The sequence below is a fragment of the Camelina sativa genome, chromosome 16, assembly GCF_030686135.1.
Source record: "Camelina sativa cultivar CO46 ecotype springtype chromosome 16, ASM3068613v1".
Taxonomy (NCBI): Eukaryota; Viridiplantae; Streptophyta; class Magnoliopsida; order Brassicales; family Brassicaceae; genus Camelina; species Camelina sativa.
In genome coordinates, this window is record NC_141895.1 from 15,472,500 (window position 1) to 15,494,784 (window position 22,285).

General features: G+C 35.2%; 1 protein-coding gene and 1 non-coding gene across 2 annotated transcripts; both read right to left on the bottom strand.

The window, feature by feature from the left end:
* Positions 1 to 6,626: 6,626 nt before the first annotated feature.
* On the bottom strand, positions 6,627 to 6,733 carry LOC147925557 (small nucleolar RNA R71). Its single transcript, XR_015585541.1, has one exon. It is a non-coding gene; the product is annotated as a small nucleolar RNA R71 (small nucleolar RNA).
* A 7,597-nt stretch (positions 6,734 to 14,330) lies between these two features.
* LOC104753611 (uncharacterized) lies at positions 14,331 to 15,293 on the bottom strand. The gene is made up of 2 exons (XM_087492670.1): positions 14,990 to 15,293; positions 14,331 to 14,908 (listed from the first exon to the last, which is right to left on the bottom strand). The coding sequence occupies exons 1-2, from the start codon at positions 15,291 to 15,293 to the stop codon at positions 14,331 to 14,333; spliced, it is 882 nt and encodes a 293-aa protein (XP_087348796.1).
* Positions 15,294 to 22,285: the final 6,992 nt, after the last annotated feature.

Genomic DNA, 22,285 nt, shown 5'->3' on the forward strand with positions numbered 1-22,285 from the left:
CACTCAGCCGGACTAAAAAGGATAGAAACTCACCAAGGTGCAAAGTGCAACGAGGGAGATTTGATGAATTGAGGGGTCGCACAACAGTTGCGTAAGGCTGCTGATATTCTCAACTCCAATCGCTGCTAGATATGACACACCAAGAAACAAGGAAGTATTCTAGACAAAGAGCAAAGAGATAGACTCTTAAAATGAAAAGGAAAATTGATTGATTATTCTCAAATGAGATTACATGTGTTTATAAAGAGATAGAAAACTTGGTCACAAAGCCAAGTATTATTCTTAAAACTAAAACACAATAAATATAGATAGTTGAATGAAGATTCAACTTTGAACTTTGTCTCCCCAAGGTGTCCTTCCCAAGGTAAGTTGAACTCCATTTTCGTTACTCCTTTTTGACCACAAAACAAAGTGATTATTTTGGGCTTTCTTGGACTTGAATTAGGCTCAAAGTGGGCTAGACTTGATAGGTATCATCCCCAATAGTTTTTCTCATGCTCTCTTTGGCCATAAGCTCTTGAATAAGCCCATTTAGTGCATTTCTTAGCTTCTTAGCTTTTGCTCTAGTCATTGGTCCTTCAGGTACAAGCAATGGTTCCTCCGCTGCAAGCTCCTCGGGTTCAAGCTCAGCTACAAGTTCCTCAGGTTTAAGCTCAGCTACAAGTTGCTCTTCATTAGCTCCATCCATGATCACATCACTTCCGCTGCAAAATTTTAGTTTATATTAATAAGGTAACTGGGTAATTTGTGTTATGTAATATTAACACAATATAAACTAATTTATACCCATTAAATAATTAAATATTTTAATGTTTATATTGTGTATAACTTGTTAGTCATCAAAGTGGCCTTGTTATATTACATATAGATATTAAAATTTAAAATATTCATTAATTGATCATGATTAAAGTGATGCTAAAAATGACATAAAAATTTTGATTGATTAATTATTTTGTTATCTATAATCTTGGAGATCACCCAAAGGTGGATCATTGAATATAGTTAATAAGAATTAATCATTTTCAATATAATCAATAATATGTATACCCAAAGGTAACAAATTTATTTGATTAATATGTGATTTGATTAATTATAAAATTATAAATTTAGCATCGCTAAAGTTGTTTGTGTTTAAATATTGAGAAATGCCCTAAAATACCATCAAAAAAGTTTTTCTTCCTAAAATACCACACACTCCTTCTTTTTCCATTAATACCATTCATTAATCAATAAAATCACCATTTTCTCCTTGTGTATAAACGTATCAAAAGAGTTTTGATCTCAAAATGATGATGATGGCGGCGATGATCTCTCCGTTCACTAGAGCTAATGAAGATCGAGGTCGTAAATTAGCAACAATGGTCATTCCAAAGCCATTGATGTGTCTGGACCCGACAACGCTCTGATCGACAACATCGGTGGTGGTTCATCTGGCGATCAGGGTGGAGAAAGAGGTGGAGGTCGCAAATCTGAGGTGGTTATGGCAGTGGTGGTACAAAGGAGGATGAAGCAGTTGTGGTGGATGTGGAGGCAACAATTTAAAATGCAAATTCTTACTGATTTTGATGCTTTCATGTTGATATAGAGTACAACTTATAGAAAGCAGAAGAAGAAGGTTTATTTGTGTACCTATTGTAAATGTAGGTTTGAGAAGTATGTTTTTTAGAAATTGATTTAGGTTTCGTCTCTTGGGAGATTGATTTGTCTTATTTGGGTAAATGAAAATTATATGTATTCACTGAAGATTTAGGTATCTCCTTGCACTTGTTTCATACAAATCCAGAAATTTAGATATATGTGATTCATTTCTGGAATGAGTATTATGTAATTTAGCTTTGGTTGTGTAATCATTGTCTTATTTTGTGTTTTAAGTATCACTCTTCATGATCTTAGTGTTTAATAGTTTCTCTTTTACCTACAGATGTTTGTTTAAATAAAATAAAGTGGAGCAAAGAGAAGCAAAAAAAAAAGGTGAACGACATGGTGTTGTTTGATCAAGACACTTATGACAAGCTTCTCACTAAAGCACCCAAGTTCAAGTTCATTACTCCATTGATTCTCAAATGAGGGTATTTTACAATATTTAATAGCATTGTCGAATACTTCATTAGAAAAATATGGTTGGGTGTTGTTTACTGTAATTTCCACATGTATCAAATAGTTTCTTGTTCTGCAATTGAAAAAAATAAAACAGATGAGTGGGTCTCTAGGAAGGAAGACAATAAGAGAGCTAATAGGGGATCTCGGAGAATGGTGTGTTTTGTGAAATTTTTTTATTTTGATGTTAATTACATAACTGTTTTGAGAATTAAGGTTTTTCTCAATATAAAAGAATAATATAAAATTGGAATTGATTTGTGATACATGGAAGGGAGCATGTCGTTCAATGATGTGTGACCGCCATGATTTAATCAGTTTGATTTTATTTAAGTCATTAAAGGTTAAGAGAACTTGATATTAAAGTGTGCATTAAAGTTATTAAACCATTAAGTTGACACAAAGGCCAAGTGGGAGAATGTAAGAATATTTTATATTCTATGTTGCCTATGTGTCTTTCGGTTTAATAATAAAGTTCAAGTTTATATTTAACATTGTGGATTATAATATTAAAGACGACACCGTGATGAATCGGTTTCGATTAATGTATTAGAATTTGGGTGTATTGATAACCATCTTCCCTTCTCTTAATTATATTATGAGTAATATATATACATGTATATGTTATGTCTATGCATTATTAAGGGGTACTATTACGAACCAGTACAATTAAGGGGTGCTATTACGAACGAGTACAATTAAGGGGTGCTATTACGAACCAATACATCTCTTCAAATGTGACTATATATACATTTATATATATGTGTGGCTGTTGAATCATTATGGCAACGGTTGTGTTCTCATAACGTGAGAAACACTACCACACCAAATTCACAATAGAACAGAGATTAGTGATCTTTTTCATCAAAGATCAAGTGAAAGCAATAAAGTATAAGGAAAGAGAAAATCAACTGCTGAAGACTTGGATCTATCATCAAGCATAGAAAAATCAATGGATCAAGTTTAGTGTTTCTTCTTCTCTAAGAAAATATTCAAGGTTGAGTTAGATCAAATCTGTAAATGCGGATGAGGCAATAATAAAGAGCAGAAAGTAAATAACACAAAAACTTTGTTAACGAGGTTCGGTTTTTCCTACTCCCCGGGACCAACGCCCAAATTTTTATTTCACTAGAACAAGAAAGCAAATACAACCTATTCGCGAACGCGTAAATCAAGCACAACCCTCTTAATTCACCGCTCCGTTCTATAACATGAAATCTTAAGGATAAATCTCTACCCTTAACTAAACTCGCACCGAGCCTAGATCCAAACCAAGATAACCTAACCTTGGGCTAAACTTCCCATGAGCCTAAACTTCAGATCTTCAACTCTCTTGAGCAACCTTCACACACATGTCACACCGACGAACAAAGAAGCTTGAACAACACAAGCACCAAACTGTGAAACTAAGCCGCACACAATGAGAAAGCTCTCTAGGGTTTTTATCTTTATCTCTCAGCTCTATTACCTCTCTAGGACGTGCCCGACATATCTTTATATGTACATCAATACTTCCTAATCACCATAGGAGAAGATTTCCAAATTTCATAAGAAAATAACTTTTTCCTTTTTGCTATTTTCCTTTTCCTTGTAAAACTCCTATTTAATCAACCCAATAAATAGTAGTTTTCCTTTTCCATTCATCCTCAAACCTTCCTTCAATATTGCCTTCACAAACCTTCTAGAAACTTCTCACGCACATAAAACAACAACAATCCTGTATCACGTCTTGAATCACACAGACACTACTTCATCCATCCAATACATCTTTATTCTCCCCCTTTTTGACTATGCTTGTGAACTCATCAGTTCAAACACTTAAACATATCACCAAACACATCTTCATTCTCCCCCTGAATGAGTCACAACATGGTCAAAACTAACTGGAAAATTCTTCCCGCCTTGCAATACGCGGTTGATAGCCTAGTACACCACCCCCATTGAAATTATTTTTTTTAAACCATATCTTGTTGCGCCTTAAACCTCCATAGTTAACCTCTTGAATGAACCTGAAACAATTCCTCTTAAGATGTCCTTGAACTCCACAATGATAACATGTATGACCACAAAATCTTACATCAAAAGCATTCTCCATGCGGCTCCTCTCTCTCAACAATCTGAAACATCTTAGCCTAATATGCCCAACAACACCACAATGATGACAAACAGGTCGAAAAACAATACCCGTAATTCGTTGAATCAAGCAACGGTGGTCTTGACATAGACGTGCCTTCTCTGTATGAATTCATCACAACTGATTCAAAGCTCTGCCTTACTTCCTGAACTACCCTCACCCTTGATCTACCCGAAACTAGACTTAATCTCTATCGAGAACCCGCTCTGCTACCACTTGTAAATGCAGATGAGGCAATAATAAAGTGCAGAAAGTAAATAACACAAGAACTTTGTTAACGAGGTTCGGTTTTTCCTACTCCCTGGGACCACATCCAGATTTCGATTTCACTACAACAAGAAAGCAAATACAACATATTCGCAAACACGTAAATCAAACACAATCCTCTTACTTCACCGCTCCGTTCTATAACATGAAATCTTAAGGATAAATCTCTACCCTTAACTAAACTCACACCGAGCCTAGATTCAAACCAAGATAACCTAATGATGTGTCTGCATTTTGTAGGATTTTAACTATAGTTTTTAGGTTTGTTTTGAGTATTTTCCAAGGTCCAAGTGTGCTTTTAGAGTCCTTTTAGTCCTTTGTGTGTCTTTACAGGTTCTAGGTGATTTTGGAAGGAATCTGAGCGTTTTGGGGGTGAAAATATGCATCTGGAGCTAAATTAGTTGAAGACTGATCGAGCTAGTCAGCAGATGGAGTGAGAGCAGAAAAACGTTCCGGATCGACTGATCCTGTCTCGAGATCGACCATTCCCGTCCCCGACGCAACTTTTCCTTATTTGTTTTAAACCGACTTTTAGGGTTTTATTTTAATATTTAAGTTAGAGGCACGACCTCCAGAGACATAAGTTTTATTTTCTGAGACTATTCTGTATTGAGAGCAAAGGGAGAAGATCTCTAATCCTTCTTGACACTTTGGAAAAGATTTCTAAACCCTATTTTCTAATCTTTTGCAATTCAATTATGTTTTCTTCATTATTGATTTGTTGTTTCTGCTTCTCCATGTCTAAGTAGTTTGACCGTTGGGTTTAGAGTTTCAGAAGGGTTTCCATGATTAATTGATGCTAGATTTGTTAGATTAGGGATTGATCTTATTGTTCTTCATATATAGTTGTTCTTAATGCTTAAGCTAGATTGATCACCTAGATTAAGATCTTAGGTTTAATTCATCGTGGCACCAAAAGTGTTGTTGAGTTGCTGGAAAAGAACTTAGGTGAGCAAGGTGGACCTTAGCCAACGAAAGTTGAAGTTGAGGCACCTTGTGAACAGATCAAACTTGAACCTTTATTGCTTGCTTGGTTTGCTAGGTCCAAACGACGGTTTAGGGTTTAGTGAATTCATTGCATAGATAGTTAACGCTGCGAAAGTAGGTTAGCTTTACAACAGTGATTTGAGTTCTAGGACGGTGTCTAATGCATCCCTATCTAATCATCTAAATTCGTGATCATAAACCCTAAAGATTCACTGCGCCCAATATTTCTATATTGCCTTAATAACATTTGTTTACTTTTCCGTTTTTAGATAGTTACTTGATTCACAAACTTTTCCATTGTCTTAGCTATATTTGATCTTGATAATTTCTTAGTGCAATTGTTTGGTCTCTATGGATTCGACCCTGAAGTGTTACAACGATACCTCTAGATCGTGGTGGAGTACACATTAGGTGATTAATTGACCTGTTGATCAATTTGGTGTCGTTGCCGGGGACCAAAACGTTGCCTTTGAAATTTTAGATTCACGTTTAGTCTAAGGTTTATTTTACTTTTTTTTACTGACTTGTTCTTGCGTTCTTCCTCTTTCGTTTCAGGTGCATGCAAACAAAAAGCCACAAGCCTACTGATTTGTGTAACCTGCGAAACAAGGAGTTAGCACAGCTTGAACGCGAAAACCACAAAGCAAGAGCCCAGGCCAATCCTATGGCTGACGGAGATAACACAGGGGCTAACCCGCCCAATCCTCAGCTGGGAATCGTCCAACAACAGCAGAGGCAGCAAGAGCAAGCTGTACTGAATCCACCTGCAAGGCAAGCGACCTTAAGGGATGAGGATGCTCACAACAGGCTATTTGCGAATCGGTCTGCAATTCAACCTCCTGCTCCTGCGAGACAAGACTATGAGATTAAGCACAGTCTCATCAATTTGGTTCAGAACCGTGTGTTTAATGGATTAGCATCAGAGAGCCCTCTGGACCATATTGAAGCTTTTGAGAGATTGGCTAGTACAACAAGGTCTAATGGAGTTCCATATGATTACCTCATGTTTACTTTGTTCCAATTCTCTTTAGGAGATAAGGCTTTGAGATGGCTAAATCTCTTGGACCGAGGATCACTTACCACTTGGGAGCAGTGTAGAGCAGCGTTTTTAAACCACTTCTACACTAAGTCACGATCAGCTATGTTAAGGAGCAAGATCACCACCTTCTCACAAAGTGGTACAGAGTCTTTTTGTGAAGCATGGGAGAGATTCAAGGAGTATATGAGGGACTGTCCTCATCATGGCTTTTCACAAGAGAATCTTATGAACATCTTCTATGGAGGAATTGACCAGAAGTACCAGATGGCACTCGATACTGCCAGCAGAGGAGATTTTTCTACTAACACTGCCCCTGAAGCAATCCTCTTGATCGAAAACCTTGCAGCGAGTAACAGCAATCATAGCCATGAGTATGATCATTCTGTGCGTGTTGTTAGCTCCGTGAATACAGATGTTATTAAGAGTCTCACTGCCAAGGTAGACCTTCTTTTGAAGAGAGATCAACAAGCTGTCAACATGTGCGACGGGCAGACGGGTGCATATCAGCAATCTGGAGTGAATTCAGGTTTTGAGGGAACAGAGGAGTTGAACTATGTAGGAAGACATGGGAACTATCAGAATCATGGGTTTAATCAGAATTATAGAAATCATCCTAATCTCTCCTACAAAAGCACCAACGTTGAGAATCCTCAAGATCAAGTGTATCCTCCACATAATCAACGAGGTAACTTCCCACAAGGATTTCAGAACAAAGGTGTTGGATTTAATAGCTCAAATACCTAAGGATACCACGCTCCATCTGCAGCTCCACAAGATAACAAACTCGAATTGATGATGCAAGTACTGTTGGAGGGCCATAAGAAAAGTTCTGCTGAGATTAATGTCAAGATTGATAGCATGTACAATGATTTGACTGGAAAATTTGAGAGGTTGAGTTCACGTGTTGATTCCATTGATAAGAGAGTCTCTGCTATTTCTTCTAGCTCTAAGAACAAAGAGTCATGCAATGCTATAACACTCCATGGTGGGATCAACTCATTTTTGGCTTCCGCAGAGACGGGATCGATCAATCCTGAGACTAGACCAGCCGGTCCCATCCATTCTGATAATTCGAGTTTGATCCCCAAAGAAGTTGGATCGACCGATCCCCCTTATAGATCGATCGATCCCGTCAGTGACGAAGAACCAGTTTCAAAAGGTCCCAGATCGGCCACTCCACGTCCAGACCAGTCGGTCCCTGTTGCAGGTATGGGAAAACCCAGCTCAGTTTTTCCTGATGCAGATTCCAAGGAATCACTTCTTGTGGAACCAAAGCCCTATAGGCCACAAATTCCTTTTCCAAGAAGACATGAGAAGAAACCTCTGGATGAAAAGAAGTATGGTCGGTACAAAGAAGCTATAAGTGAGTTCATCGCTGACATTCCCTTTACAGAGGCAGTAAAGCATATTTCTTTGTTTAAGAAGGTATACAATGATGTTTTGGTTGAAGAAACGGATTTGGTGGAGGTTAAGACCTTTTTGGCTAGAGAGAAGAACATTCATGCTCCATCTTTGAAAAAAATACCCAAGTTAGAAGATCCAGGAAAATTTGTTGTTCCATGCTCCATCTTAGGAGTGAACTTTGAGGATTCCCTTTGTGACACTGGATCCAGTGTGAACGTAATGTCTAAGGCTGTTGCAGAGAGGTTGGGGATTGATGATATAAAGGCTTCTAAGGTCTCTCTAAAGTTTGCAAATGCTGTCACCACGACTCCACAAGGCTTCATTAACAATTTAGATGTTCGAGTTGGGAATTGCTTGGTTGCTACAGATTTTCATGTTGTGAAAATGAGCGGGAGTTCTGTTATGCCTTTGATTCTTGGGAGACCTTTCTTAGCAACAGTGGGAGCAGTTGTTGACTTGCCTAATAAGAGGATCACTTTCTCTAACATTGATGATAAAGTCTTCCACAACGCAATCACTGCAAATAAAGCTATACAACATGGCTCTTGTCTAGTTGTAGAACATGAGAAGGAGGTGGATGTCGTGATATTGGGAGAGAATGATGATAAGAATGAGGTCAACGAAGTCCTGGATGGAGACACTCATTCTTCTGAGAAGAGGTCTAAGAAGGTTAAGAAGAGAGACAAGCCGAAGATAGAGAGAGTGATACGAGATCTTTACATCACCTTTGTACCCCAGAAATATGTTAGAGACACCATTGAGTACAAGGTGAAGTGCAAGGGAATATCTCGGCCTTTCTTTAAAGTTAAAGCCATCCTCACTCCGGAGTTTAAAGAAAAAGGCCAAGAAGCAGTGGATGGTATGTTGAAAAAGGTTCTGGAGCTCAAGATGACGAATTCGAGAGCTCGTTCAAATATGAGTTCTCATCCTCCCATCACTTGACACCTGAAACCACGGTCAAGCTATAGACCTTAAACAAGCGCTTATGGGAGGCAACCCATGGGGTTTGTGCTGGCTTACCCTTTCATTTTTTATTATTTGTCTTAGGATTTTGGTTTTGTTTTAGGATTTATTATGGTGAAATCACGTCCGGTGTTAATTGTTTTCAGGAACAGGTTCCAAACGCAGAAGATGCGAAATTTTTTGTTCCAGGAGCTTCGGATCGATCGATCCTCCTTACAGATCGGTCGATCCCGTTGGTTTGCTGAAGATATCTCCAAGTTCAGTAATGTTTAGATCAGTCGATCCCATTACGAGACCGATCGATCCCCACCCATGCCAACACAACTCCGACACCAGCTGCGAAATCACCGGTTTTTGTTTCTATTTCTTTCTTTTTCATTTTCATGTTTTCTTATTTTCTTTTTGGGATTCATTCTTTTCCTTAGCTTTGCTTTCACACCGGGACGGTATGAAGTAAGTCCGGGGGAGGGATGTCTCCAAGTTACTAATATCATTTTCTTTGGATGTTTCTTTTGTTTGAGTCAGTTTGTCGTGTCTGAAAAAAAAAAAAAACGAAATTTTTTTTTGGGAAACTATGATCATTTCTAGGAATCTTTTGCTTTGAACTAACACTCTTATGATTACTTTAGTACTTTTGATTTTTGAATGAAGCTTGGAATGCACATGAGCAGTCTCAACAAGCCCCAAAAGACACTCGCCTAGGAGAACACTAAGTTGAACCAGAAGTTGTCTCTAGCTTTGACATGACTTAACCGGACTTAATTGCTTACCTTGGGGCTTGGTATACATCGGACAAGACTCCTCCCTCGAGCCTCACGAGATATGCAACTCCTCACAAAGTATGCTTCCCCTCTCTCTTCCCTTCAGTACTCAGTAAAAAAAAAAGAGAAAAAGAAGAAGAAAGAAGAAAAGGATATAGGTAATAAAAAGAAGTGAATTGAGGGTTGTGCGTAAACCCGTGCATCTTTCGGAACTCATGGAAACCTGTCCACCAGAAAAGAGCAAAGGATTGATAAAAAAAATACAATGATACCCTAGAAAATTAGGGAGAAATCAATCCTTTGGAAGTGAGAAAAGAGAGAGGAAAGGGAGCATAAGAGGAGGTCTTGGGCGATAAGAGGTTGAAGGAGTCAAAAGTTCAATGATCGATACCCCCATGGTAAGACTGCACCTTTTAACTAATCTGATTTAGAGAGACAACAATGGGGATGTTGAAGGTTCTTTAAGGCCGTGGAGTTCAGAGTAGGGAGTGTTGATCCTAATCATGGGCAGAGTACAGAAAGTAGTTCTCAATTTGATGTGATGAAGAGTGCAAAGAAGAAGTTCCCAAGAATATGTGAGTTTCCACTTTCAAACCTTTTCTCTGTTCCTGAGTTTTTGTCTGTTCTTGCTTGAGGACAAGCAAAGATTCAAGTCCGGGGGAATTGATGTGTCTGCATTTTGTAGGGTTTTAACTATAGTTTTTAGGTTTGTTTTGAGTATTTTCCTAGGTCCAAGTGTGCTTTTAGAGTCATTTTAGTCCTTTGTGAGTTTTTACAGGTTCTAGGTGATTTTGGAAGGAATCTGGGCGTTTTGGGGGTGAAAATATGCATCTGTAGCTAAATTGGTTGAAGACTGATCGAGCTAGTCAGCAGATGGAGTGAGAGCAGAAAAACGTTCCGGATCGACTGATCCTGTCTCGAGATCGACCATTCCCGTCCCCAACGCAACTTTTCCTTATTTGTTTTAAACCGACTTTTAGGGTTTTATTTTAATATTTAAGTTAGAGGCACGGCCTTCAGAGACATAAGTTTTATTTTCTGAGACTATTCTGTATTGAGAGTAAAGGGAGAAGATCTCTAATTTCTAATCTTTTGCAATTCAATTATGTTTTCTTCATTATTGATTTGTTGTTTCTGCTTCTCCATGTCTAAATAGTTTCACTGTTGGGTTTAGGGTTTCAGAAGGGTTTCCATGATTAATTGATGCTAGATTTGTTAGATTAGGGATTGATCTTATTGTTCTTCATCTATAGTTGTTCTTAATGCTTAAACTAGATTGATCACCTAGATTAAGATCTTAGGTTTAATTCATCGGGGCACCAAAAGTGTTGTTGAGTTGCTGGAAAAGAACTTAAATGAGCAAGGTGGACCTTAGCCAACGAAAGTTGAAGTTGAGGGACCTTGTGAACAGATCAAACTTGAACCTTTGCTTGCTTGGTTTGCTAGGTCCAAACGACGGTTTAGAGTTTAGTGAATTCATTGCATCGATAGTTAACGCTGCGAAAGTAGGTTAGCTATACAACAGTGATTTCAGTTCTAGGACGGTGTCTAATGCATCCCTATCTAATCATCTAAATTCGTGATCATAAACCCTCAAGATTCCCTGCGCCCAATATTTCTCTATTGCCTTAAAAACATTTGTTTACTTTTCCGTTTTAGATAGTTACTTGATTCACAAACTTTTCCATTGTCTTAGCTATATTTGATCTTGATAATTTCTTAGTGCAATTGTTTGGTGTCTGTGGATTCGACCTTGAAGTGTTACAACGATACCATTAGATCGTGGTGGAGTACACATTAGGTGATTAATTGACCTGTTGATCACCTAACCTTGGGCTAAACTCCCCCTGAGCCTAGACTTCAGATCTTCAACTCTCTTGAGCAACCTTCACACACACGTCACTCCGACGAACAAAGAAGCTTGAACAACACAAGCACCAAACCACAAAACTAAGCCGCACACAATGAGAAAGCTCTCTAGGGTTTTTATATTTATCTCTCAGCTCTCCTATCTCTCTAGTACGTGTCCAACACCTCCTTATATATCCATCAATACTTTCTAATCACCATAGGAGAAGATTTCCAAATTCCATAAGAAAATGACTTTTTGCTTTTTGCTATTTTCCTTTTCCTTGTAAAATTCCAATTTAATCAACCCAAATAGTAGTTTTTCTCTTCAATTCATCCTCAAACCGTCCTTCAATATTGTCTTCTCAAACCTTCTTGAAACTTCTCACGCACATAAAACAACAACAATCCTATATCACTTCTTGAATCACACAGACACTACTTCAGTCATCTAATACATCTTCAAAATCTAGATGATCTTTGGGATATATAGATTTCATAAATATAGAAATCTGAATTTAGACACATGCCCTAAGCCCCTAAGATGGGTCGGCCTCTACTATACTATTTATCTAAAATCTATGATTTTGATTTTTTTTTCATGAAATTGAACAACGTGGAACTTCCAACTCAAACATAAGTCAGCTTATTTCATAATTTTTTATAGTTTTGGGTCAAGAAAACATTGCTAGCATGCATAAAAACTATTGTTCTAATTTATCCAGATAAAAAAGAAATTAAGAAAAATATGTAAAAGGCCAATAAAATCTAACATTTTGAAAGAGTAAACAATTATTGTGTATGATTCGGTTCGTATAGTGAGTCCAAATTTAGTTTAGAAAGTGAAGAAAGAGACAAACTAGCTAGGGACTTTTATATGAAAATGACTTCACACTTTTATGAGATTCTGTCTCATTTTAGAAATTGTTCGTGGACGATGACCATGCACGTTCCTCTCCTTTTTGCTACAAAAACAGCCCTTACTGTTCCTTTGATCAACTTTTTCGGGTATAATATATATATATATATATATATATATATATATATTTCTTTTTACTTATTAGCTAGAGAAGTACCCACGCTTAAAACGCGGTATTAAAATTTTAATAACAACTGTTTTTAAATTTTATGATATGTTGCTTTTATGACTTAATATGTATTAATTGACATATTTAAATATAGTGTTTTATCTATTGAAAAAGTTTTAAATGTTTTATTGGAATGTCAAGAAGTTGTTGTATTTGCATATATACAAAAATGTTATTTTACCATATATAAATAATACTCTCAAATATATTACTTTTATGACTTAATATGTATTAATTGACATATTTAAATATTGTGTTTTATGTATTGAAAAAGTTTTAAATGTTTTATTGGATTGTCAATAAGTTTTTGTATTTGCATATATACAGAAATGTTATTTTACAAAATATAAATAATACTCTCAATATGAAATATTAATTGAGTCTTTAAAATAAACTACTAAACTGTAGAAACAGATATTGAAATTCAATAAGTAGAATTCATTTAAAAGCATAAGCAATCTTCAATAGTTCAAAATTATATATTATAATGTATTATCTCAGCTACAAAATAGAATGAGAGTAATGCAAAGTTGGATTTCAAGTAGCGGTTAATACAAATATACTAAATTTTATAGACATTTTAAAAGAAACAAATAACGGCCAACGACCCATTCTTTACACTTGAGTCCTTGAGCTTTCACCTTGTTGCTTGATCACATGGTTTATGTAATAACGTCCAGCAAATTCAGTCCTGTAAATATATAAGTGTTTAAAGAAATTTTACTTTAACATCATACAGAACTTGATTTCATATACATAATTACATCTTACATAGCCTCGTGATGCTCCAGTCCTTCGAACTCTGGTTTTATGAAGATCTTCGAAGAGGCCAAGGTGTTTTCAAGACATGGTGCACCTATAGACATTTAGAATTTAAAGTGAATATATTGGTTACCTTATGATGATTATATCAGAACTAATTAATGTTATATACCTTCATTTCTCCAACCCTCATAAACCGCATTACACATAACACATGCTCGGATTTGTATATGAGATGGCACCCGCTTGATTGCCATATGGTCATGAATTGAGAAGCGAAGTTGTCTTTGAGACGACACTTCACAGTCTCACACCTACATATTTATCAAATCAAATAAAAATCTTAATAGAGACAACTTTAAAATATAACAGTCATAAAGGTAGAGTAAATATGTTTTACTTGCCATTCAACAGCATGAGAACAACTTCATTAATATCAATGATACTCGCAGGCCTACTTCTATCTTCCACATCCATTATACACGCACAAACATCTATTTTGGGAAAAAAACAGAAATTAGGTTCCCAAAGTGTTGCTAATCTATTTTTGTTAAAGTGTTAGTCATACTTTTATATATGAAGGACCAATACACAAAGTTTCATAAATACTAAAAGAATCTAAAATCAAAGATACCAATTCACTATATTGACGAATTGTTCCAAAATAATTTAAAATCAATTAAAGAGGGGATTTTTGATTTGTAAGAATACAAAGAGCGTTGCGTCTTAATTTCTTTATTTTCACATTTTAGTCGGATTAATAAAAATACTAATATTATATAAATTAATACAGTTTTAATATAAGGTTTGTCACACTTGTATGTAGAAAATATAATTCATGTTAACATATTGAAGATGTTCTCATGTTTTCATTTTAAAAAACTTAACACTTAGATATTGATATGTAAAAAGGTAATATTATTAAGGGGAAAAACTGAAAATCTGATGACAATAGTAGATATTAGATGCTTAAAAGAAAATCATAAATTTTCAAAGACTTCTTTGAAAACCACATTAAGGGTTTTGTTGTGACATTTCCCTTCTTCATCTGTAATCAAAATCTTCAATCCTTTTCTGCTTGTCACTCTAGAAAATGCAACGTATAGTTGACCATGTGTAAATACGGGCTTGGGTAGATACAATCCAACATGTTCCAACGTCTGACATTGACTTTTGTTTATATTGATCGCAAATGCAAGAGCAACGGGAAACTGACGACGCCTCATACGAAAGGGAAACTTTGCATCTGGTGGCAACACAAACATCCTAGGGATAAGAACTTTATCGTTGACGTTTCTTTTACCTGTTACAATCCTTGCTTCAATAACATGATTAGCCATTTGAGTGACAATCAATCTTGTACCATTGAATAAACGTTCCTTAGGATCAATATTCCTAAGCAACATGATAGGTGCTCCCTTTCTCAGCGTCAGAACATGGTTAGGTAATCCAGTAACGTGAATACTGTTTAAGAATTCCTGAGTGTAGATCATATCGTTGTATGCACTTGTATCGGAATTCTCGATGCTGTCTGAACTCAAATACTGTCTCTCTTCCCCTGGATATAATAAAACCAAAATAAGAAACCTTATATATTGAATTTTGTTTGCCAAAAAAAAATATTGCACTCTTAATATACCTGGAAGTTGGGAGAGCATATATTGATTTATTTTATCGACGGCATCATTTCTTGGACTAAGAATAGTTCTTTCGCAAAAGAATATTGCATCGGTCCTTGTTGCAAATGATGTACCGTATATCTGTTTAACAATTGCTTGTATAGGATTGTCACATGCAGCAATTAATAAATCCTCGGGTATTTCTATTTCGACCTCACTACTGTTAAGCTCGTTGATCTTTCCATCCCCAATATCGAGTAGCCATTTTGAAAACGTGGAGAGAGCATCTGCATCCTGACTGTTTTTCGCCTTGCGAAGCCTCATGTTTTGTGTAAGCCGAAGTACTTTACAACTATCCCAAAGCAATGATGAGTTTATAGAGGCTAAAATTGTCCCAACTCTACCAGCCTCTGGCACAACCGGTAGAATATGTCTAAAATCAACCCCTAAAACAAAAACCTTACCTCCAAAAACCCGATCACACTTCATAATATCTCGCATACTTCTATCTAAGGTTTCGAAACAAAATTGGTTCATCATTGGAGCCTCATTCCATATAATGAGCTTTGCTTCTCTAATCAACTCGGCAAGATGTGATTTACTATCTATCGAACATATTGTAAATTTGTCCACATGGATGGGTATACAAAATCTAGAATGAGCTGTCCTGCCACCTTCCATAAATAAAGCAGCTATACAGCTTGATGCAACATTAAGAACAATATCACCTCTAGATCAAATATCAGCGCCAAGAATACTCCACAAGAATGTTTTTCCAGTACCACCAAATCCATGAACAAAAAACATACCTCCCTTATTAAAATTCACTGCTTCAATAATTTCGAGGTAGACACTTCGTTGCTCATCGGTTGACATACGTAACAACCTCTCGAAATCCTCTCATTGCTCCTCACGCCTGTAGTTTCTCTCATCTATCAGAAGCCTATTCTCATTATTATCCATCACAGATTGGTTGGGTTTAGGCATATTCACAATAGTTGACAGAGAGCTTCCATTGGACCGCATAATCATTTCAATCTCAGCTAAGCATATGTTTATTATATGTTCATGATTTAACATTAGACCTGCATTACAGAGAATTTTTTTTAAGTTGACATATTTATGATCAGAAAAATAATCGCATACGTTCGTGTACATCAATATAACTTACTGTGGTTGTTCGTACGGTTCCTTTGCAAATACGAAATATCTTTGCACAATATATTTTTTGTAGCGACCCAGAGATCGAGAGGCACTGAAACACTTTTGGAAAGCAATAGTATGACAGAAAACTTCCTTAGAAACGGCCCAAAACACCACATACTTGCCTCTTTTATAGCTAGAATATATTCTTTTTCATCATCCAATAATCTCAATATTCCGTAGAAACGGCCCAAAACACCACATACTTGCCTCTTTTATAGCTAGAATATATTCTTTGTCGTCATCCAATAATCCCAATGCAAAGCAGGCATCTTTAAATTCCTTGTACAGTTTACCTTTTACTGTTTTTAAAAAATCAAAACTTGTGGCCCCTGGAACTGTATTAAGTAAAACTCTCAAGTAATACGCCGGGCCTATAGAAGGTGGTACATATGTAATTCTGCCTACAGCAAAACTTTTTCTTCTCTTAGATCTTGGTTGCCATATTTTTTTACTATTAATCCACACAAACATGTTGGGGAATTCAGCATAAGTGAGACTTCTACCTTCCGGATGTTTTTTACTGCATTCCATTCAGGCCAACAGTTTAGATCTTCTAGCTGAACGCTTCATAACATCTGCAATAGGATCATCTTCGTTGTAAACTACTAATTCCTGTCCAGGAAGATGAAACGGAAGTTTTTCAACGGGAGTAGTACGATAGCAAATCGGAAAAGCCAATATTCGCCAAGCTGCTTCACATGCGGAGACATATCTTATCAAAGAAAAATACTTTTAATAAATATTAAATTAACATGGTTAAATTTATATGAAATTAATAAATAGGCATACCTGTAGTTGTAGAATTTCTTGATTTCATTCTGATCGTCTTCCTCTCCTATGATAGCTCTAATAAAATCTGGCCCTTTGGTAATGTACTTGAAAAGATATTTCACTGATCGTGACTGATTACACCATTCAACATTAATATGAGCACGAATCTCCCATTTTTCCTCCGTTTGTATACTGGATAACCAGCATCGTCGACGACAGTGTTTTCCATGAATGGTTTTGGAAAAAATTTAGTGCACGTACCATTATTCATGCAAACACTTCCTCTGTTATGAATACCACAAGGTCCATGAATTATAACATAAGATACAACTTCATATAAGTACTTGTCCAGTTGTTTATCAGGAATCTCAGCGCTTATGAATCTATCAATGTCTTCTGGTGTACGCATTTTATATTCTGGATGCAAGAATAAAATCATGTGTGCATGAGGCAGACCTCTCTTCTGGAATTCTATTGTATAAATAGCTGCACACACAAACAAAAGCCATTATTAATAAACTTTGGGTTTTAACACGGTAACGTATAGAAAGTCAATTGATTAATAATATGAAACATACCAGAGTTTACAACACCAAAAGTTTTTTCTTTGGTCACTTGCTCTATTAGTCTGTCTAGCTTCATCTTAAAGACCCGGCAGCATATATCTGGTCTATCTTCTTGCTTAAGACCATGCCTTGTTAGATATCCAACAACTTCAGGCCATTTGGGGTTGCAAGTAATTGTTATGAAAATATTGGGAAAACCATAGTACGTGCAAGTAGCAATCGCGTCTAAATAATGTTGCATCATATAATGTTTTCCACCTGTAAACAATGAAGGAATGTAGACTATTTTTCCGTGTTCTGCAAGATCTTCGTCTCCTTGATTAACAGCTTCAACTATTTTATCGTTTCTTTCCGTCCGTAGTTAGTTTTGGTTCATGGAAATATATTTCAGTCTGTTAGATTCTATGGTTGTGAACGCATCTACCAAAAATTGCTGATATAATTTTCCCGACATCACAATCGTAGAAGATTCTTGATATCTCTCAAACATTCGGAAAGCATAAAATTCTTTCATCGAGACTGTTTTCCTTTTTCGTCCAGCCGTATCTACAAAACCAATGTCAATGCCTGGCCTATAACCATCCTCTCCATATGGAAACAATAATGGATATTGAAGTGGCATGTAAGCTGGATGGAGTTCACTTATTCTCTCCAGACCGCCGTAACGACTTTCTATAACAATGTCACGCTTAAATACTCCAAGATTGAAATCACCTGGTATTAATCCAGCAACCTCATTGCATGTAGGTAGATTATGAGTCCTTGCATCAGCAGTTCTTTCTGTAGGAATTCATAACCTCAGATCTGTCACGGTATTGGTTAAATCAAATCTTTCTCGAGCCGAACTAACCGCCTGTACATGCGGATTATGACTATAAGGCATCATTTTCAGAAGTTCTACAGTTGGTTGTGTTATTTTCTTTGTAGAGCCAGATGTTCTTTGAAGGAAAAAAAATTATAAAAACATTAGCAACATGTTATATTTTTTTAAGTTATTAAACTTACCTGAACGCATTTATCCTGTTAGGGACTTCATTATCTACGTCATGTATATAAAGTTGTAAAAACGTCGGTTTTTCTCCAGGTTCAGGTAAAATATCTCCGATACGGTGATAGTTTTCTCCACACATCTGAAACATGTACGACTCTCTACCATTATTAATAGAATGGTTTATTTTCCCACTTAATGACATGAAGGAAAACATCATATTGTATGCTCTTATATTATCACGGAAGTTGTTACTCATATCATCGTGATTATATAACAACGCCGATAATGTATGCGGTGGAGTTTTCAGCTTTGGAAGTTTGACTCTCCCTTTTTTACAGCACAATGAAAAAATTGGTTTCGCCTTCTTTACTCGCTTGTTTAACCGTTCTCTGTACCACAAATATGCTTCACAATTTTTAAATAGATACAAAGGATCTCCTTCATCATAATAACCTAATAACATTAAAAATACAAAATTAATTTACCTGCATATATATATATTTAAAATTATTTCAAAAAGAAAGTTTAGCTTTACAAAAATACCATTTACTTGTAACCCAGATGTTACGGCTGTGAATTTACATGTTACATTAGGCATAGTAGGATACTCAGTATCATATTCATCAATCGAGCTACAGAATCGCTATCGTTATTTGACTCAGAGTCAGAAACAATAAAACATACAAAATCTTCATGCATTAGAGGCAACAGTGTAGGAACTACATAGGTGAACACGAAAAAATTATTAATAAAAAATTTATTATATACTATAACATGTGGATATAGAAACAACCTTGATTGCGTTTTTAAACTTTATTTGATTTAAGAGCTTGCGTTCTTATCATCCTTGCATGTTTTGAAATTACACATGAAATAAGTTTATACGTTTGAACATTAATTTAAAATCAAAACATATTTTATTATATCAGAAACTGAATATTAGTTACTCTTTGTATTCACTGCATGAATCGGATCCTTCTTTCTCCGTATTGGTAATTTTTCAGGTCTTATCGTATGCATACAATCGAAGCGATTTGCGTTCTTTAGAATTATATAACTTAAGGGTTATTATCTTTTCATTTATATAATTCAACTTTATTATTTCCATAGACGGATAATAATATACCATAGTTAAAAAGTTAAAGGATAAAAAAAATGTAAGATTAACATTTATTCATTTATCTTAACATATATTTATATAATCTTAAATAAATTTTAGGAGAGTATACATTTTGGAATATCTATATTTCTTTTAAAAGGGGGAAAATATCATCGATTCTTCCCTTATTGTTATGTCGTATTTATGCAAAATAATTGAAAGTTGGCTATCTAAATACTTTCTTAAGCAAAAATTATATGTTTATTATTACTGAATAATAAAATTATATGTTTATTATTACTGAATAATAAAATGCTGAGCATTTATTAAATTATAAATTTGAAAATAACAAATAATCTTAGTCTTATCAATGCAATTAAAGGCCTAAATTAAAGTTTGATAAAAACAAATATCAAAAGCATATTTTGTTTATAAAACAATTCATAACATAAGCATAATACTACGCTTGCTTCTCAATCTTGATCCTCTTCCTAGTAGTCATGTTATGACCTCGTACGACTTCTTCATTGAGTCCGGACAACTCCCTCTTTGACGAAAATGATGTTGTTTCTTCCGACATAAGTTGTAGAATTTGTTCAGCTGGTTCTAGTTCTTGGTGATTATCATTAACTTTACCGTAAGTTTCCTAGCAATTATATTAAGGATAAACACATTATGAAATAATAGTAATTAATTTAAACATCTTATAGACTACATTATTAATTTAATATGTTACCTTGAAAAACTGGTTTACCATGTCCTCTTTTCCCAAAACTTTTCAACAACATAAGAAGGCTTGTCACTCTTCAAATTATCATTAGTGATAGAAATCTTGAAGAGCATGGTCTTCCCAATCAGAGCAGAAAGAGAAACGGGCATAATGCTAAGATCATCCTGATCATTGTTACAAATTTGTAAGAAAATGTATGTTATTAGAAATTTCTAAATATATATATATATATATATATATATACTGGTAGAAAGTACGTTGTCTATTCTGTTAGAACGTACCTCGGCTATTTGGTAAACCAAAACATCAGCTTTTTTACAAACAAAAAGCTGGGCTAGACCATCAAAAAAAAGCAGCTTAATCTTTGGAGAAGTTCCATACGAAACGTGTAATATGAGCTTATACCTAAAAGACATAGAAGCAATTAAAAGATCAACATATTCGCATGATCACAACTCTAATGATATTAAGTAATACATACTTGTAATCAACTTCTTTGACATCGTCATCGCAAACACCACAACTATATAGACGTTTTTCCCCTTATCAGACTCTAGTGGATATGGTTGAACCTTCTTTCTACATTCTTTGCATGCAATGTAATACCACTTAGGCACTGTCTCGACCGAACGGATCGATCCAATTGTGACACATGTACATACCTATACATACCATCATCATTACTATTTTGTAATTACCATTATTCTGGACGTTGTGTTTAGTTTAAGAATACCTCCAATGAATATAGTATTTCTTCGATAGTCTTCTTTTTATTTTTCATGAAAAACTCCTCATACAAAGTTACTTTTGGCTGTGTATTCCTAGCTTCATCCTCATTTTGAACCAAGTCAACAACGCTAGTGTTTGGTAACCTTTAAAAAGTAAAAGTTAAGAACGTAAAAAGTTTATACATGTCTAGATTATAATCGATAGTTAAGAAAACTATTTACAGTTGTCGGAATTTTTTGACTTCGGGCATTGATGGATTTAAGAGAATATATGTGGTATTGAATGCGTTTGATACACTGTAATTGCCTGCGAAATAATTTTAAAAGTTATAAAGTAAATGTTAATTAATCTATCTAAATCAGCGTATAGTAAACGTCTAAATATCATTTAAACAATTACCTTTCCACTCTTTCAAACATGCAAATCTAATCACACACACAACAACCGAATCTTCATATTCTTTTATAGAAGCTTCAAAAGTTCTATCAAGGTCATCCCATATCGTACAACTTAATCGGTCACCACTGTAAAGACAAAGTTTAAATTAGTTTCCGATTTAAAATATTTGTATCTACTATTTTTAATTTTTTAAAAACAGACCTTAAATCTTGTAAGTCTAAACTTATCTTCACACTGTTCTTCCCTTAGTTTTTACGTTATCAAGAGAACCAACACCAGTAATTTGGCCCACCACATCTAAAACATAAAAATATTAGTTATGTTTCAACAACCGAGTATATATATACATGAGTTTCACAACTTACCAAATAATACTTGTTTATTTATTTTTCCAGCCAAAATAGTTGAAAATTCTTGAAAGTAGTTTTCAAGAACTCGTGCCGGAAAATCATCACATGGTTTAATTGTGGTTGTTCTATAGAACACAATCTTAAATCCCAAAGCACTTGTCCTATAATCACTGTCATAATCCACCAAGCTGAAAGTATCGATTATTTTTGATTCACCAACATTGATCTGGTTTTGAAATTTCTTCACCAATGCATCCTCAATAGACGCGTGAATCCTTAATCCCTTAAATTAAAATCAGTCGTCAATACGCTTGAATCAAAATCGATATTAAGATGTAGAAAAGCTTTAATAAACTTTTTAAATTAGTGTTAACAAATTTTAATAAAATAAACTTGAATTAATCGATACAAACCTCCCCATCGAGTAAAATCAAAGATAATAGATTTCTTTTATTTCCAACTTTACTTAATAACG